The 21,316-nt window shown below is 32.5% G+C and overlaps 1 protein-coding gene across 1 annotated transcript; it reads left to right on the forward strand.

The window, feature by feature from the left end:
* Positions 1-405: 405 nt before the first annotated feature.
* On the forward strand, positions 406-1,352 carry LOC132611574 (uncharacterized). Its single transcript, XM_060325989.1, has 2 exons — positions 406-586; positions 844-1,352. Exons 1-2 carry the CDS (start codon positions 406-408, stop codon positions 1,350-1,352), a joined length of 690 nt encoding a protein of 229 aa, XP_060181972.1.
* The last annotated feature ends 19,964 nt before the right edge of the window (positions 1,353-21,316 follow it).

A 21,316-nucleotide genomic window follows, 5' to 3' on the forward strand; every position in this document is an offset into this window, starting at 1 on the left:
TACAAAACACCTACTATTGATGGTAATAGATATTTTATTTCTACAGTAGATGATTTCAGTAGAATATGTTGGATCTTTTTATTTAAACAAAAATCTCATGTGTGTATTGCTTTGCAACAGTTCATTACATTTGTGAAAACACAATTTGATAAAACTGTGAGAAATTGAGAATTATCAGATCAGACAATGGCACAGAGTTTGTCAATTCAGTGTGTGACTCTTTATTCAAACAAATAGGCATTATGCACCAAAGATCTTGTGTTAAAACACCCCAACAAAATGAGGGTTGCAGAAAGAAAACATAGACATATTTTGGAAGTGACTAGAGCAATTAGATTTCAAGTACAGATTCCTATCAAATTCTAGGGATGTTGTGTCTTAGCTGCTGTGTATTTGATTAACATAATGCCTAATTCTGTACTTAATGATCAAATACCAAATGAAAGATCATATAAAAGAAATTCTATGTTAACTCATCTAAGAGTAATAGGTTGTTTGTGTTTTGCAAAATCACTGACAGAAACTGATAAACTAAAACCAAAAGCAAAAATGTATGCGTTACTTGGATACTTAGAAACTCAAAAAGGTAATGTCCTATATGATCCAAATCAAATGACAGTATTTGTAAGTAGAGATGCTATTTTTATGGAGAATGTATTTCCGTTCTCATTGTGGAAATCCAAGAAAGACTATATCTTCCTAGATCCTTTAGCTGATACTGAATTAAGAAATATGTTATATCAGCAACTGCATGAAAACTATCAATTTAGATCAGGACCACTGATGCAATCTACAACTGACCCCTCTGTGATTGATTAGGCTTAGACTGATGTACAAACTCAGCTGAGACCACACTTATAGATATAGAGTATCATGAGCATGATCATGATGAAAGTGAGCATAATGTTCTTGATATACCACAAACTATAGAGAATCCAACTCACACTTTAGTTCAACAAGAAATTCCACCTATAAATCCCTCAGTACAAGAACCATGGAAATCTAGTAGGGGCAAGCAACCACCTGTGTGGATGAAATACTTTATATCCTTGAATGTGCATAAAGATATACTATATCATATAGCTAACTATATCAGTTATGATCATATATCTTTTACCTATCAAGCATATATAGTTGTTACTTCATGTCTAACAGAACCAGTAAGCTTTGGTGAAGAAAGCAAAGATCCTAGATGGATGGATGCAATGAAAACTGAAATAGATACTTTAGAAAACAACAACATTTGGGAAGTATTCACACTACCACAAGGAAAAAATATATTGGTTGCAAATAGATTTACAAAATTAAATATAAAGCTTCAGGAGAAGTTGAAAGATTTAACGCTAGCTTAGTAGCTAAAGGGTATAGCCAAAAGGAAGAAATAGATTACAAAGAAACTTTCCCTCCAGTAGTGAAAATGGTCATTGTAAGATCCATCCTAGCATTGGATGCTTCTAAACTATGGCATATACATCAAATGGATGTATATGATGCCTTCTTACATGGTGATATACATGATGAAATTTACATGACTATGCCTCAGGGATTTGCTAGTCAAGGGGAGAAAGTATGTAGACTAACTAAATCCTTGTATGGCTTAAAACAATCTCTTAGAGAATGGAATGCTAAACTCTCAAAAGCACTGATCAAACTACAGTTTCATCAAAGATAATATGGCTACTCCTTATTCATCAGGAAAACTAATCAAGGAATAACCATAGTATTGGTGTAAGTTGATGATATGTTAAAAAGGGGAAGTACCCTTGATCTGATCATGGAAACCAAACAAGAATTACAAAAGGCTTTCAAGATAAAAGACTTGGGAGAATTGAAATAATTCTTGGGGATAGAGTTTGCCAAATCAAGTAAAGGAATCACTATGCATCAAAGAAAGTATGCATTAGAACTAATCTCAGAAGCAGGATTAGCAGCAGCCAAACCAGCTAAAACACCTATTGACATCAATGTGAAACTAACCTCAAAACAGTATGATGATCACATTATTACATAAAACCAAACCTTTAATGATCCTCTAACTGATCAAACACAATATCAAAGGCTAATAGGCAAGTTACTCTACCTAGCTATGACTAGACTAAATATTGCCTTTGTAGTTCAGACACTAAGCCAATTTTTACAACAACCTAAAGCATCTCATCTAGAAGCAGCTCTAAGAGTCGTAAGATATGTGAATCTTAACTAGAGCAAGGTACCTTACTATCTAGCAAATCAGATACTACAATTTCAGCATATTGTGATGCTCACTGAGCTGCCTGTCCTCTAACTAGAAAATCAGTAACAGGATTTATTGTGAAGATTGGTGACTCCTTAGTGTCTTGGAAAGCTAAGAAACAAACAACTGACCCAAAAAGCTCAGCTAAAGCTGAGTACAGAAGTATGGCAATAAGAGTATCTGAACTAGTTTGGCTCACTGGATTGCTTAAAGAAATAAACACAGAAGTTACATTGCCTATAAAGATCTATAATGACAGCAAAGCAGCAATTCAAATTGTTGCAAATCTTGTCTACCATGAAAGGACAAAACATATAGAAATCGATTTTCATTTTGTGAGAGAAAAACTACAACTAGGACTGATCACAACTCAGTACTTGCCTACAAAAGACCAGCCTGCAAATATTCTAACTAAAGGACTCAGTAAAGTACAACATGAGTACTTAGTGTCCAAACTAGGTGTATTGAATATCTTCCCTCCACTTAGCTTGGGGAGGAGTGTAGAATAATGAAAATATACCTGAGATATACACGGATATACCTGAAATATACAAAAGCGGTTAAGAGACTTGACTGCACTTCCTAGAGTGAGTTATTTAGTTATTTCCCTCCAAAAGTTAATTAGACTGTTAAGAGAAGTTAGTAGATTAGCATCTTGTATATATAGTGTATTCTACATCATTGAATTCAATACAATCTAATAAGAAATACTCTCTCTACAATTCTTCTCCTCACCTTCTCTTTTTGCCTCAGTTAATGCACTCTATGTGTGTGTGTTATGTACTGATTTTCTTACTTCGTCTGATTCATACACCATTAACTTTAGGTTTCATGAGACTAACTTGCCTTCTACTAAATGATTTTATGCAATGATAAATGTTTATTATTCCGTCAGTCATATTCTTTTTTAACCGTAATAGTTAAGAGTTTAGTTTGCTATATAACAATAAATTTGAATTTATGAAAACCTACTTAAAATACGGCAAAAGGTCATATATACCTCTGTACTATCCCAAAAAAGTTGTAGTCGTCCTCCGTTTGCTTTTTCGATGATATATACCCCACCGTTATCTTTTTTTAGCATATATACCCCTGCGTTTAACGGTCCCGTTTTCAGAGACACGTGGCATGAGCTGAATGCCCTAACGTTTTTTATTTTTATTTAATAATTAATAATTCTAATACCCAAATTAAACCCCCAATTCTAATACCCAATATTGACCCCTACCCGTAACCCATTAGAAACCCATACCCGAAATAGATTTTCTTTCTAATTGGGGACCATTTTCATGTGAAATCAGAAGGATAACAAGGACCATTTTCACGTGAAATCAAACAGGAAAAAATTTAATCACCATCCGGCTAGTGCCGGAGTTTTACTGTAAGCTCAACAAATGCAGTGGAACTCAGCTGCCGGAGGCGTTGGTTCCGAGAGGACCCTTGTTACCCTTTTTTGCGTGTAAGAGGAGCAAGAATGTGATTGAAAAAATCATTGTTATAATTCCTACTACTGTTAATTTTGGCTCAATTCTCTGCATCTGTATCGCGGTGGAGGGGTGGTGAAGGTGGTGGGTCTGTTAATAATGTTGTAGAAGAAGATTGTGTTTGAACAATTTTTGCATAGCTTGTAGCAATACCAGTGGTTAAGAAGAAGAAGAATGGGTTTCTAGTGGGTTACGGTTATGGGTCAATATTTTTTTTGAGTATTAGAATTGGGGGTTTAATTTGGGTATTAGAATTATTAATTATTAAATAAAAAAAGGTTGGGGCATTCAGATCATGCCATGTGTCTCTGAAAACGGGACCGTTAAACGTAGGGGTATATATGCTAAAAAAGATAACGGTGGGGGTATTTCAGATCATGCCATGTGTTTCTGAAAACGGGACCGTTAAACGTAGGAGTATATATGCTAAAAAAGATAACGGTGGGGGTATATATTATCGAAAAAACAAACGGAGGACAGTTACAACTTTTTTGAGATAGTACGGGGGTATGTATGACCCTTTGCCGTTTAAAATAACATTAGTCTTAAATCACTGTCAAGTATTTTGGATCGTGTCAAAAATAAAAAGAGTACATATTATAGAAGTTACAACGAAAGGAGAACTGCCAAGGAACCTCAAATTGTTCAAATAATCAATTTTATCTAGATAAAATTTTGACTTTTATATATACGAATACAGTGTGTGTGAGAGAGAGAATTAAAGCACTTCAATTATCACAGTCACTCAGGTCTTCAATAATATCGGCAAACACTCTTGACTCTTGAGCTTAACAGTTCCATTTCTTTTTTAAATACTACTACTACTAAATATAATTAGCGCTATACGCAAATAGTAATATTGAAGTTGTTGGAATAATTAAAGTTGGCTCTCACATCAATCGTAGTGTCAATGTATAACCACTTATAAACTTGCGGACCAAAACACCTCTCAACAATATATAATTAAAATTCCACTATCCATAAAGACATTGATACATACGGATACGGTTTGTAGATCTGCTGCAATGCAGACCACACAATAATATGACTGAAGTTAATCAATAATCATACACTATGGCCTTAACAAAATGACAAAAGGGACTATTTTTAAATATTTATGATCAGTTCTTTAACTTATCTCGTGTCAAATATTAAGTCAATTGAATCATAACCCGTTCATCAATTCAACTTATTGTGACGGTACAAACTTGGTCCTTCTTTCTTTCATTTTTTCTGATTCTATTTGCTTAGTTGTCAGCAATCTATCATATATTTAGGTGTTAACATCAAGGGTATTTCATAGGAAACCTAAAAGAAAGCCCATTTAACAATCGAGTTCTTCGATCAACCGAAGCAAATAATTAAATTCCAGCTACAAAATAAGAGAAAAACATGTACTACACCATTCAATTATTCAACATAATAATTATGAGTCAGAGACGATGGCTTTTCTCAGTTTCTATATTCTTGAAAATTTTAGCACACTTGCTATTTCCTACTTTCTACCCCTTCTCCAAATCGTGGATTACACCTCCTTCACAAAAACAAAACAAAACAAAAAGTACTCATATAATATTAGATATGTTGATCGAGTATATAAGTTATCTACATAACGGATTAAGCAGAACTAACTGGCTTGGATCGCCACAACGGTGCAGTGAAATATTAACTCCGGCTCTCCGAGTACTATTTTAATGAAAGACGAATCTAAAATTTAAACTTGATGAGTTCAATTTTACAATTATTGTCACTAAATATATTGTATTTATGGAATTATGAATTCGAACATTATAGCCCCATATAACATCCGCTCTCATTATTAGATAAATCATTTTTTAAACTTAATTTTGCTAAAAAAAAATTATAGAAGAGGAAAGAGAAAAAAAAAATAGACTCAATTTACATTAATTAATTGGATCCTAAATCATTAGACCTTTGGAGGAGCCAATGGTTGTAGTATGCTTTCAATAATTTAATTAAAACGTGCAAATCTTTTTTTCTTTTTAAAATGGAGTATGAACATATACGCTAAACTTTTTTTTTTCTTAATTCCGTTTATTTATTTATTAGTTGCAATTGTATAAGTTATAAACTTTCTTCAGATTTTTAATTCCTACAAGCTACAGAGATTAGTGCATGGGGCGGCTGAGATTTTACTTGCTCCTTAGTCCTTATTACTACTATATAGAAGCACCAGTTGGGGTGCTTTTTTCTCGTCCGTTGTGGCCATTATAAAGAAGCACTAGTTGGGGTGCTTTTTAGTCGTCCGTTGTGAGCTATTAGGGTACTTTTTCGTCGTCCGTTGTGGGCCATTAGGGTGCTTTTTCGTCGTTTGTTATGGGCCATTAAAAAGAAGCACAAGTTGGGGTGCTTTTTCATCGTTCGTTGTGGGCCATTAAAAAAAAAAATTGGGCCCAATATTAAACAGGCTCATATATATTAAACAACAACTAATATAAAAATAATAATTGTGGGCCCTTCTATATAGTAGTAATATATCTGTTCCAATTTAATTTAAAAAATTGTGGGTCCCATATATATTAAACAACAACTAATATTAAAAAAATAGTGCAAATTAATAATGTCAAAAAAAAAGTGCACCCCATATTAAAAAATCAAACAATATTCATGTAATTTTCAAAGTATCTCATTAAGTTAATAATGATGAATTCATTGCCACGTGCGTATTTGTAGCAAACACTAATATAATAAAGTTTTAAATACGGAGCACAAACTACAATGTTATATTAATGGTGTTTTGAACATAGTATCTCATATTGACAAAATCAAGCAATATATTAAAAAAAAAAAAAAAAGTGAATCCCATATTAAAAAAACAAACAATGTCAAAAAAAAAAGTGCAAAAAAATTGTCGACCCCATAATTCTAATATATATATATATATATAGGCATAAAATAGTACAAATTAATAATGTCCAAAAAAAAAAAAGTGCGCTCCTTATTAAAAAATCAAACACACTCATCTAATTTCCAAAGTATCTCATTAAGTCAATAAGGATGGATTCATTACCACGTGCGTATCAATTCATTAGTCGGAGCAAATGAAATTGCTTTTCTTCAAAAAGTTAAGTAGTCAAACCATACAGTTTTTTTTTTTTTTATATTAGCTTGAGATCTAATCTAGATATTAAACTGTTGTATTTGCTATTCCGCCATGTCATTTATTTTTTATGTTCACTAAAATAAATATACTTAAAATATTTATATTTTAAAATAAGATAGAATTTAATTACTTCTTTATTTTTATTCTTACTCTAATAAATGTGAAAAGAGATTAATGTCGTAAAAAAAAATATCAAATGATGATCAAATAATGAAAAAGGTTAATTAGTCAAATTACAATTCTAATCGACGTTTTCTTAAAAAACCATGCAAAAGACAACATATTACCAAAAATTAAAAAAAATACTATTTCTTCATTTAAATAGAAAATCAATTTCTACTTTGTTTCGTCTTAAACATGTAAAATTAATTTAATAATTTGAATTAGAATTATCCAAATCAAAATTTTGTAAAAAGGAAAATAGTTTCCTTTTAAACAAGTCTTCTCTTTTAAAAAATATAATAAATTTGCCGATTTTGTATTCGTAACAAACATTAATATAATAAAATTTTAGATATGGAGCACAAACTACAATGTTACATTAATCGTGTTTTGAACATCATATATACTCTATACTCTATACACACACACACACACACACACACACACACACACACATATATATATATATATATATATATACACAATGTTATATTAATCGTGTTTTGAACATCATATATACTCTATACTCTATATATATATATGTATAATCACTAGTCAAAGACAACTACATACACATAAATGCACTATAATCTAAAGTGTTGGGCCCGTGCGCAGAACGAGCATAGGCCGTCTAGTAATGCAGATTTGTGGGTATATATATATATATATATATATATATATATATATATATATATATATATATATATATATATATATATATATATATATATATATATTTGTTTTTTTAGAATATTTTCAAGTGGTATGGTTGAGTATAAAAATATGTGCCATAAAATTTCCATGAGGATTAGTATTGAAAATAAGGATTACACTGTTTCGGTGATACGAACATTTTAATTTATCGATCCTCTTGGAGTTCGTTACGATCGATCGTCCTCATCAAGAAAAGAATGATCACTGAAAGCTTAAGGGTTTTGTCTTATAATTCTTTCTTTTAACTTAATTAGGTATATAGAATTTACTTTATATTTAAATTTTGCAGCTGCACACAGATTATAACTAACAGACAAGCTTTCTTTCAATTTTAAAGAGAAGTCCAAGAAAAATAAAATACCTTACTAGATCGATGATAACAAGCACTTCTTATTACTTTAGTCTTCCAAAGATTTGGTTTCACAATCACTAACGAATGTCACAATAGTGCTGCATTTATTTTCCTTAGCTGGATTGTAACTAAAAGAACGGTTGGACAACAAACATCCATCTCGCTCAAGCATTGGATACATGTATCACTATCGAAGGCTATTAAGTGCTCACTGATTTCTGGAAATTAGGAGGCGTTTACGAAGAAATTATATTGTTGGAGTTATCTTTTCATTTCTATCTAGTCCCAATAGGCTTGATATTAAGAAAGAATCTCTTACAGGAAGGTTAGCTAGAGATTTCTTGTATAGAAACACTGTTTATGCTGAGTTCATAATGAGAATATTTTCATAGTTAAACGTTTTTTGATTCTATGTATTATTAATCTTATTATGCACATAAGGTAGTAGTCGTATGAGATAAAAAATTTATATACAGTTTTGAAACGGAGATTTTTTAATTGATCGTAACATATGTTTGCTCGATCCGAAAATTATGCGAATTTTGGAATTATTATAAAGTTATACAACAACAACAACAACATACTCAGTGAATCCCATAACGTGGGGTCTGGAAAGAGTAGAGTATACGCAGACCTTACCCTACCTTATAATTATTATAAAGTTAATTATTATAAAGTTATGCGACTGGAAATTAATCCCTATATGTGATGGAGTTAATATATATATAGAAAAAATACCATGGTACGCATCTGGTCATGATCGAAAAAAAGTTTATCACCCCAGGAAACAGACACGGAGCTAATCTCCTAATCCCCAACAGCAACAGCTCCTCCTTATAAAGACATTTGAACCTATTAATTAAAAATATCAATTTGCATCGATGGAAATTAATATGAAAAGCCCTAATCTTTAAGTGCTTCCGAAAAATATCTTCTAGTATCATGCAAAGGTGTTGCTTTGCAATTGCATATATTCTTGTCTGTCACCAAATTTCCATCAATGCTTTTATATATGGTGTGTGACAATAAGAAAACAACACTTAAATTCATCATAATAACACGTGAAAATGACGTGTTCTTAAAAAATCCTTGGAAGAATACCTACCGTTAGACTTTCCATAATTATTTTATAGATTATAGTATAAGTGGAGGACATATTTATGCAAGTATAGTTCTAGTTTAGTTTGTCAATTTTTGGAAAATACAGTGTGTAAATTCTTGCTAAAATATTATCAGATATGAAACAAAAAGTTATGAAGAGATATGATTGAAATTTATTCATGAGTCTTTTTATTATATTACTAAAATAATTGGTCAGTTCTTTTTCTCAAACGATGTAATGATTTTGACATTTAAAAAGACTAGAAACATTGAAGATAATTACGTAATTCGACAAGCTTTTGGCATATGTTCGTCAATTTCATTCATGAAGCAACGGTTCATATCACTTCATACAGTCACAAAATAGGAAAATTTTCAAGATAATCTTACTAATTAGTAATGTAGCTTATATGATCATAATTTTTGTATTGACGTGCTCTACAGCTTATTGATAGAGCAAGCCTGCAAAAATTCGGCTTTAATTTGAGTTTAATAATGATCATGTATGACGTTGTTTTTAATTTGTAAATCATGCTTTTAATTCTTATACGAATTTCTCCCCTTAAGACTTTTCGATTTAAAATGTTGATCAAAATTATTTTGATGCGCTAAGTATATACTCGTAGATATTATATGAAGAAAAAAAGTTGAACTTGTGATCACACATGGTGGTGCATCTCGATTAATTTGGATGCCCTCTTTTTTGTATGCGTGCATGCCATGAATGTCATAATGTGTTGTTGTAGTTGTGTTTTTTCGTTTTCGTTCTAAAAAACTAGATGATTTTTGTTTTAAATCAGATAATTTTACTATATCGGAGGATCAGCCTCTCTATTGGATACAACATCTCTATTCTAAAGATAGAGGTAAGGTCTACGTACATCTTACCCTCCACAGACCCCACTTGTGAGATTACACTGGGTATGTTGTTGGAGGATCAGGAAAGGAAGAAATAAATATCAAGAACTACGACTCTAGCTAGAACTAAAATTTTAGATGAATTTTGAAAATCAACCTATTTTTTTTCTTTTCTCTTGTAGTGATTTTAATTTCCATTCAAAATATTACAAGCGTTGCAACTTTGGTAGGTCATGCAAGGATCACTTGATCATAGTATCATGTCTTTTTGTTTCTCAGTCAATATTTAATACCTTTCGAGGGCCCGATAATTTGAATTCGCGTCGTGTAAAACCCTTTGAAGGGAGAAGTGTTTTCAATCTGGGAGTTCGAATCCGAAACTTCTGGTTAGGAGCAGAAAATTACGCCCAATGACCTTACAAATGGATGATCTTGAACTTTTGAAAATTGCTTGCCCCTTGAGTCCGTGACAAACCTTCAAGTTCAGAAGTCAAAGTGTCGCCCATATGGGGTATGCAAAACTTGTTAAACTTGCCTACAGAGAAACGAGGTCAAAAGTTCAAGACTATCCACCTCCAAATAAAATCACTCGATTAATGGTGAAGAGATCCTATCCATCCAACCACAACCTTTGATGGTAATCATAGTATCATTCAAATACTAAGCTAGAAACCATCATTGTAAAAAGTCCCTAACATTGTTGAGCAGAGAAGATGATGTTAATATTTAAGTAATAGTGTAAATGTTGAACTCTTCTACTATTAAGTACTCTCAATCTCTCAATGAAACCAATAACATATAATATTATGAGCCTACATGATATTCCAATTTTCTCTCTCTTGTAACAGTGACATTGACTATAGTTAAACTATAACAAGTAAATTAATTCATTCTTGTAAGTATGCATAGAAAATAACTTAATAAGGAGTATATTTTTAGCTACCCCTTCATATCTGTTTACAAAGTAAACTAACAAGTCCAACAACTATTAGGTTGAACCGACGTACATCCCAATTGTCTTTTACTGATAATAACATTAAAACATTCGACATATTAGAGGTTATTCGGATATTGAAATGGTGTTTGTCCATTAATCCCTTGGTTTCTAGTGCCTTTCTTTTTCCATTTTCTTGAACTTGTAACATAATATTTGACCAACAAATAATTACATTTCCATGGCTAGCTAATTCTTGAGAAGAAACTTCATTCTAAACTCAGAGAGTTACCAATTAAAACTTGGTTATGATTAGTTACATCTATGGATGTCAAATTAGCATGAGTTAATAGTGATTTGTCATCGTTTTATGTCCGTACTTTAACAGGTTGATTGAGTTATATAATTTGGATCAACACTTGACTCGACTTATGGATTCCACCCAATTAACCCGTCAAAGTTTTGGGTTGGAATTTTGACCCGTCTAATCTTCGACAATTTGCTCATTTGACACTCTTTGGTAATAAGGCAAATGATTTAGCTGATACTACCTTAATTTTAATCTTTGCTATGTACTTATTTGTTAATATAAATTAACCTATGGCATGCAGGATCCGACTTCCCTCCATTACTCTTTCTCTCCATTTCGTCAAGTACACATTTAGATGAGAGACATGTGTCCTGTTTAATTTTTAAAGGTCAAGATTTTATTACACTAACCAGTATATTAACCATAGTTAAGTGAATAATTTTGGAAAAATACCCTCCAATTTTGAAAAGAAAAAGATATTCCTCACAATTTTTGGTACCCATTAATATCATTAATCACATCTTATATAACAATATTTAAATGTTAAAATTGTAGACCATGAACGTAATAACGTGTTTGTTTAGCCTGATAACAGTAGTCTTCAAAAACATTTTGGGTTTTGAACAATATTTTATTTTATTTCATGACACAAGAAAAAGTTTAAAGAACATTCTTAAAAGATTTCTTCTTTTTTTCCTTCAAACACACACAGTAGGCTGATGACCTCTGGCCTCTTTTTTTCTTTTCTTTTTTTTTAATTCTGTTTTTTATTTTGTGGTTTTTTTTTTCAACAATGAAATTTTGTCCTTTATTGTTTCTCAACATAATATTTTAAAAATTAATTTACTGGCGTAAAAAGTTGTCCAGTTAACATTTAAATATTGTTATATAAGATGTAATTAATGATATTAATGGGTACCAAAAATTGTGGGGAATATCTTTTACTTTCCAAAGTTGGAGAGTGCTTTTTCGAAATTATTCATTTAACTATGGTTAATATATTTCCCCCGTTCACTTCTACTTGTCCACTATTTCAAAAATAGATTTTCATTTTTACTTGTGATTTTTCACATATCAAGATAAGACAATTTTCTTTTTTCTGTTTTACCCTTAATTTATTTACCAAAACTTCTACAAATTGTAATGGTCAATTTTACTTACCTAATGCATAGCATTGGGAATGACTCAAACCTCTTCGTTTAATGTTTGGCTCCAAAGAATTTGAAGCACTAAAGAGATGGATGAGTTGTAAAGTGCTAGTATCTATAAAACCTTAATGTTGAACCGTGAAACTTCATATTACTCTAATAATTACGTATGGGAATTTGAGTTTCAATTATTGAGATTGAGTATTAGTTAATAGGGGTATTGTGGTAAAATCTCTATCTTAATCATTGTTTCTTAAACAAAAGTCAAAAGTAGACAAGTAAAAGTGAACGGAGGATGTACTTGTTAGTGTAATAAAATCTTGATCTTTAAAAAATAAATAGGATACATGTCTCTTATCTACGTATGTACTTGACGAAATGAAGAGAGGATAATAGAGAGAAGTCGGATCCTGACATGCCAGTGTAAGATTCAACGGGTATACAGGTAGAGCTTGTTTAAATGATTTTCTTAAGTACCGTTTAAGAAAGTATTGTTAGAGGAGTAATTATGTCTCTGTCACCACTGAGGTTGTTACATTCACCAAATGCACCTACGGAGCTACCACTACATCTTTTTTTTTTAGGAATAAAGGACCTTGACACTGACATGTAAATCCAATTCCGTCTCTGTATTGGCCTAAATGGTCCGTCCACTTTCATGAATTTTATTTTTCCTTCCTTTTTGTGTTTCAAGAAAGAACCCTTCACAGTCTTTTCTTATTTGGTACTTGTCCTCTGGCGACCACTACTAGGCTGAAGGTCGACCAGTCATATTAGAGTATGCTAGTGTGGTTTGGCCCGGGCCAATGTTAAAAATTGAATTTATAGATATTCTTTTTATTTTTAATACTTTCACTGTTTTGTTTTTGTAATGTCAATTTGAAATTTTCTAAGGACTTCTAAAATATTAAAGTACAAAAAGGTATCTAAAAATTTAAGAAGAACATTTTTCTTGATTTATATATTAGACTTAAAAAGAAACAAATGCTTGCACGAAAGCTCTTCTATCTTACTGAATTTTTTTGAGATTATAGTCTCTCACGATCCAAATTGAGCTTTATCATATGTAAAATTAATTTCATTTGTTTTCCTAAATTGAACCCATTGACTAATTTATTTTTTTGCAAAAGATACATAGTATTGAACTAATGTCAAAAATATTTAATATTATAACATTGTTGTATGATGAAATCAATAAATCTAATTTATAAATAAATATAAACGATTAAACGGATTTGTGTTGAATGAAATTAAATTGTTCTTACTTTAAGCTTCCCTTTTCTTCCAAAAATGAATGTTAAGAAATAACATTTTTTTTTATTTTTTCTTATTTAATGAACCTTTTTATATGGTCTACATTGTAATAACCTTTTCATGTTGAACTTAACTATTTCATCAATTATCCCGTATTTTACAAAACATTTAATATTTAAAAATGTAAAAAATACACTTTTTGGAATTGTTTAGTGTTATTACTATTTGAAGATAAATTGAATTTTCTTTAACTATAGTTTTTCTCGAACATTTTCAGAATATATACAAATATAATGCTTTCCAGTTCCTCTTTTAATGTTGTCATTTGTTAGGTAAATTTTATGTTAAAAGTGTACACGAGTAAAATTAGATTAATTAACTATTATTATGAAATTCATTTTTTGATTGAGACGGAAGAACAAATTTACATGTTGGATACCTTTTTAAAGTATTTAACAATGATATAAGTTATATGTGTTTATTCTTTTAATTTAAAACTTAATCCTATCTTAAGTGACATCTTTGTTAATTATTTACGTTTGCCAGCATGTACAACATAAAATTACAGGAGTAAAGAAAAAAACATAAACTTTTAGTTGAATATCTTTCAATTATGGAAGAAATATGATTCTTGATACTCATCTTTCCTCGCCCATAATCTAACGAATAAAAGTTTAAAATAGCAAATGATAAATAGCATCAATAAATAATGAATAATATTTTAAGAAAAGTATTTTAATTCGATAATTAAATCTATATTGAGATAGAAATTGAACGGCGTAACAATTATTTACGTGTCTATAATAAATTCTTAAGGAAAAATATAACTTGAAATAAATTAATAACATTTCCACATAAAAAAGAGACTCAAATATGTATAACTGCGCTTTGTGGGGTCCGCTACTATTTTTTCCATGACATCATCACTTTTAATGTCATGTAAAAAGTCCTCAAACGTTCTTAACACCAAAATATATGAAGACATACAAAATCATAAAAACTTTAATTAGGGATAAAAAGAGAAAAGAAAGTTCATGTGAGGACTACAAAGAATGATTATTCTCGCTTATATTATATACTAGTTATGTGAGGCCCGTGCTAAGCTCGGGCCCAAACTCAAGATATATAAGTAGATATTTTAACTAAAGAAATATAATAATATATACATAGTTAATGAACTTTTAAGACAAATATATAATTTAACTTGTGCAGCGGATGGAGCTGCTCCTCTCTTAATTAGGGATTAGGGGTTCAAACATGGATATGGAAAAAATCTTTGGAGGAAGCGCTCCCCCTGAATAGGCGCGATACAGTGCGAATTATCTGGATTAATTGGGCTCAAATGCGGATATCGAGCACCAACCAGAAAACCAAAGAACATGAAAAATGAGGTAGGAGGTTCGGTAGCTTTTCAAAAGTAGACCTTAAAAACAAAAAACAAAAAATTTGACTTAAATAAATAAGATTAGAATCTAAAAGTAATTAATTAAAAAGTTTAAAAAAAAATGGAAATTATTGTGAGGACTACAAAAGTCCCCAGGTTCGATAGCTTTTGAAAAGTAAACCTTAAAAACAAAAAACAAAAAAATTGACTTAAATAAATAAGATTAGGACCTAAAAGTAATTAATTAAAAAGTTTTTAAAAAATTGAGAAATTTTTGTGAGGACTACAAAAGTCCTCACATTTGCTCTCATATATAATAGTAATATAGTTGTAATGTAAAGTAATATAATGGAACCACACATACAATAAAAAAAATCTTTCTTAAGAACAAGTAAATTAAATAGCATTAGGGTGCATTTGGTATATTAATTCTGGAAAGTAAGTGTTCTTTTTGTACTTATTTTTTGTGTTCATTAAGTAATTGAAAAACATTTTTATAATAGTGCGGATTGGGGTGCTATGGACAGAGGCGAATGTATGATTTTTAGAATATGAGTTTACCACTAAAAAAGAAGGAAAAAATGTATTAAGAGTGAATTGATCCCGAATCCTCTAGGTAAATAACTCAACATTCAACCAAGTGCACCATTTAGCCTTTCTGTAGCATGAGTTCCATAAGTTAGTATTATACTAATTTTAGAAAATATATACATAAAATACCTAGTAGGCGTTTGGACATGCGATTTCATCTCATGGGATGAAATCAGCGTTTGGACATGCGATTTCATCTCATGAGATGAAATTTCAAATCATCCAAAAAGGCATAATTTGGAATTTTAAATCATGATTTCAAAAATTTTAATTGTAAAACTTGACTCATAAGTTTATATTTTGTAAAAAAAGACTCATAAGTTGGTACATATATTTACCAACCATTTATATCAAATATTAATCTGCAAGTTGGTTGTCACGCCCCAAAACCCACCCTAGACGTGACCGGCATCCGACGTCATGAACAACATCGGAAGAACCTAAACAACACAATAATAATAATAATACTTGAACCCGCCAGGTTCAACATTCGCCTCCAGCAATTTATAAATTTAATGTAACAAATCATGAATACATGAACTAATTCAGCGGAAGTCTTTATTATCATAAAAGTTAATCAAAACGTGACAACGCCCAAGAGTTAACAAAACTCCACAACTACCCACAAGAATTTATACTATGGAGCTTCTAGGATAAAGAGGTAATAGTTTGACTCATCGGGACGCAGCCCGGAAATCTAGAATAATAAATGAAACAGGAAGTGTCCCACCAACAAGGATGTGGGCTCACCAAATCAACAACAGCAGCAAGTCCTCCTAAGCGTCGAGAGTATCACGAGCCTGCTCTTCTCCGTTACCTAACATACCATAAAAAACAACAATGGTATGCCTGAGTACTTCGTACTCAGTGAGTGCCTCAGGGACAACAAGTACTATGAAAATAAAATACGTAATGCATAAAGAAATTAGTCTTGCCAGTCAGGTGAGAGCGATATAAGAACAGTTATCCAGTTTATGTATCTCAATAATAAACATCAAAACCCATTTATAAAGCCCCTTGTCAAGATACAATCTCAAATATGCCTTTTTAATCAATTAAGATAATCATCACCAATTTCATAAGAGAATAAGAATATCTCACATGCCAATACAGGCCCAAGAACCAATCACATCGAAGGGATAACCGTAGAGGTTCCCTAAACACTGCGCAATACACCGAAATATGGATTCACGATGGCTACTCTTCCTCCCGAATAGCAAGGCCATTAATACACCCCAGGTAGCAAACCCGGAAGTGGCCACTCTTCCTCCCGAATGGCCAGGCAATTAATACACTAGGATCCATAGTGGCTACTCTTCCTCCCGAATAGCAAGGCAAACACAATAACAAAGTCCATGCCATAGAAGCCGATTCACAATTTGTCTCAAAGTAGTCACACCATCAATAACATTAAAGTTCATTATGCCATATCGAAAGAATAAGTCATTCCAATCAAAGTTTTGAAACGTTTAACTTCTTTGTGAAAGATTTCCATGTCCCAATTCATCAATGAGAATGTCATCACCAACCTTAACCATCATTATTAAGCATCTCTCATAGAGAAAAAAAAACATTCATAATATCTTATACATATATAGGGTTTGTTACAATCTAGGTTTAATGTGGGTTTGTCTCCTCACACACATTAACCATCATTTAGACATGAATTATAATTCAAGAAACATAAAAAGATTGCTTTTCCTTTCATTCATTAAGGAATCTTGAATAAAATTTATACTTCCAACAATAGTTTCAAAAAGTGATTTTAAAAGGGAGACATACCTTAATTTGTTAAATAAGATTTAACAATTCACTTTTCTATTGAAGAACACCCAAACCCTAGCTTGAATCACTTTGGAAGGAAATATGTTGCAAACCCTTAATTGCTCCAAAACTTGAATTAAATACTTGAATTTTGGAGAAGATTTCCTAAATCTTGATTCTTGAACCTTGAAATGGGTTTTCTTGAAAAACCTAGATCAGGAAGATTGATTTCTTGTTTAGATTATAAGGATGGGTATTAGAATTGAGTTGGAATAATTAGAATGGACTTACCTTGGTGTTCTTGATGTTGAAGGAGAGTAGGAGGTCGTTCTAGGGTTTGAAGGAATGAAAAATAATGAGTTGAACTGGTATGGATGAATATATACTGTCCTGTGAAATTGCAATTTACGACCTGAATAGTGCTGGTCGTATTTTCAGTTTACGGGTCGTAAACTGCAATACGGGCCGTATTTTGCAATACGGACTGCACTTCGTCTCTTCAGTAAAATGGTCATAACGCTTTGCACAGATGTCCGTTTGACCCCCGTAATATACCGTTGGAAAGGTATTTCAATGCTCTACAACTTTCATCAAGGAAGTTTTCCCCAATTCCGAATAAATTTTGAAATACGGGCCGTAAAGTAAAATACGGTCCGTATTTAACCATATGACCTCAAAATGTCAAATTCCAGAATGTTCAGAAATTCTTGGTTTCAGTTTACGGGCACTGTTCATGGGCGTAAATTGAAATATGACCACTGTTCATGGGCGTAAACCACCATCTTACAACTGAACAGAGAAATTCTAACTCCCACATTCTTTATCTGATTTTCTAAGTCTAGGATCATGATCAGAGTTTAAGTTAAAGGTACGGGGTGTTACATTATCCCCCCCTTAAGATCATTCGTCCTCGAATGAGGATAGTAAACATGAAATTTAACCACACAATCACCTTGCGAACGAATAGCTCAAAACTTAAATCATACCTGAAATAGGGAACAAGTGAGGATATCTCTTCTTCATGTCCTCTTCCGCTTCCCACGTAGCTTCCTCAGTATTATGATTTCGCCACAACACTTTGACCGACGCAACATCCTTTGTTCTCAACCTTCTTGTTACGTCCCGTATTTTTATACATTGGGACAATCCGGATTAACTATGATAATTTAAGGCCTAGACTATTCCGGGATTTGAAGTCAGGATTTTTGACCATTTGATTTTATTCGGAGGCATAAGTTGTATATAAAATTGTGGGCATTGAACACTTAGGAAAAATTGGGACCACAACATAAAATTGGAATTAAAAATCTTGCCCAAAAATGGCCTTGTAGCCATGTGGTCCACAAAAAGGTCCCACACATTGTGTGGCCAATTTTAATTGGTCCAACACATTGTGTGGGCCAAAGGTAATAGAGATATTTTGGGGGCTTAAAAGATGACCCTTAAGTCATCTTTTCTCATTTCCACTTCAACACTAGAGAGAGAGAAAAATCAAGACCTTGGAGAGCAATACTCCCTCCAACCTCACGGCTTGGACCATGGAAATTCAAGTCCAAGTTTTGCCTCTCCAAAATTAATTCTTGGGTACAAACCCACTATTTTGAGGTCCCTAAGTAGCGTGGAGGTGTCGTTGGAGCGATCAAGTCCTTCATTCAAGAGATTGCAAACCCTAACCCATTTGTGGAATTGAAGGAGAAAGGTAAGTTTGCTCTTGTTTTATGTGTTGTGAACATTTTATTCATGTTATGGTATGTTAATATGGATGGAAATTATGAAATATAGTATGTTGGAAGTGGGGTTGTGTGATGGGTGTTCTAGCCGTGAACATGGGTGTGGAAAATGGAATTGATGAATTAATTCTTATTTCATGTTGATTGTTGTAGAGTGAAGAAATAAATTAGAACCATCTATATGTACATAGGTGGGTGTGGCCGTATATATGGTCCCAAATGTTTGGCAAAGAATGAATTAATATCGCTTAGCGTCGTAATGGTTATTGTGGTGACTTTTATGTTGAAAATGAGAGTTTAATGTCCCAAAATTGATATGGTAAATGTGCAGACTGATTTGGAGATTTTGGTGCACTTAATGTAATCTTTATATATGAGAACCATTAACATATGTATATGTGTAGTGTGGACGAATGTGAGTCATATAATATGCCGAAGATCGCATTATTATCGCTTAAGCGCTTTAGTGTCGTCGTTACGAATTCTAGTATGGAATTGAGCATTTAATGACTTAAGATTGATGTTGAGATTATGCGGGCTGTTTTGAGGCTCACTGTGCGTTGATGTAATTTGTATATTTTATGAAAGTCATATTGTTATATTGTGGATTGTGACGCAAAACATGACTTGAAAATGAGGAAAAATGAAAAGAGGGCTGCTCGGCTAAAGGGGACTGTTTTCGGCCAACAGCGGAAAAAATTTCGGATCGTTGGAAATATTATGTGAATTGTTTAGAATGTTCTTGAATGTTGTTAGTATGGGTTTGGGTTAATAATCGAATGTATGGGCGATAATGTGGCTTGAATGTAAGTCGTCGAAACGAATATTTGGAAAGTTGTTGAAAGATGTAAAAGAAAGCTATTAATGTTGTTTTGCCTTTCGAATTGGTTATCGATGTTACTAGGTTGGTTATTGTGGTTGTTGTTGTTGATTTTGAGCGAGATAAATTCTCGGGATGGCCTATTTACAGGGGAAGTGCTGCCGAATTTTCTGTAGAATTTAATGATTAGTTTGGAATGAATGGCTTAAGTGCCCATAGCTAATGTTTGGTATTCGTTGGCGTAATTGTAGACCTTGGGGAGCCCGAGGCGTAGATTGAGATTTACTTAGATTGGCTATCTTGGAGTGCGTTCGAGGTATGTAAGGCAACTTCCTTTCTTTTTGGCATGTCTTAGTTTTTCATAGGCTAAATTAGAGCCTTAAGGAAATTCCAAATCCGACATCCGAGCATGTTATGATCCGTATATGTTCTTTGGCATTCTTATGCATGATTTGATGAAATATGAAACTTTATGTATTCGAAATAATCGTTTTCCGAACTTTGCACCAAAAGGGTTTCACTTTAAAGAATTCGTAAATTTTGAATGTCATATATTTCGTATAAATGCTCGGATTGCTCCAATATTTTTATAAGAGTTTTCATTATGTATAATGGGTATGTTTTCCATAAGCGTGCCCGACTTGGGTAAATTCCCGTCCGTGGGTCCCGCGATTTCCCTTTATGTAATTCGGGAACTTTTGAAAGATTAGTATAACTATTATTTCGATTTTCAAATATGACCATTTTGCTTATGTTTGAATATATGAAAATGATTTTATGCATATGACTACTCACGACTCTATTCGTGCATTCTGTTATTCCTTTCGCCGAGTCCCGGGCCGGTTCTGTTATCGTGCGCGTTTTGATACACTCCGGAGATATGCTGTGTTTATGGTTCACCGAGCTACTCGCAAAAGAGGGTCGGGTTCCACTTATATTTGGTGTTATGCTGTGCATGGCGTTATGCGGTGATGTGATATGTGACGGGGATACGGAGATACGGAGATTTGAAACTTTCTGGTGTTATGCTGTGTTATGGCGCCATCGACGGGCGGGCGACCATATTCTTCTGTACCCTATGCATGACTTACATGTTTGAAACTAAACATTTTGATATGATTGGATTTGCACTTATGTTCGGCACTTCTGTTTCTTTTATGTCTCAGGTTTGTTTTCTGTATATTCTGCTTTGCATACTCAGTACATATCTCGTACTGACCCCCCTTTCTTCGGGGGGGCTGCGTTTCATGCCCACAGGTACAGATGCGCAGTTTGGTGATCCACCAGTTTAGGACATCATCCCTTGCTGTTCGGAGTGCTTTTCTCACTTCAGAGCATATGTTTTGGTATACA

Source organism: Lycium barbarum, chromosome 9 (assembly GCF_019175385.1).
Source record: "Lycium barbarum isolate Lr01 chromosome 9, ASM1917538v2, whole genome shotgun sequence".
NCBI classification, from domain to species: domain Eukaryota; kingdom Viridiplantae; phylum Streptophyta; class Magnoliopsida; order Solanales; family Solanaceae; genus Lycium; species Lycium barbarum.

What these genes read in the sequence shown, in the direction of transcription:
- LOC132611574 (XM_060325989.1), top strand. Translation starts at nt 406, where the DNA reads ATGCCTAATTCTGTACTTAATGATCAAATACCAAATGAAAGATCATAT. An exon ending in ATACTTAGAAACTCAAAAAG is followed by an intron (nt 587 to 843) that starts GTAATGTCCTAT and finishes GTACAAACTCAG; the next exon opens with CTGAGACCACACTTATAGAT.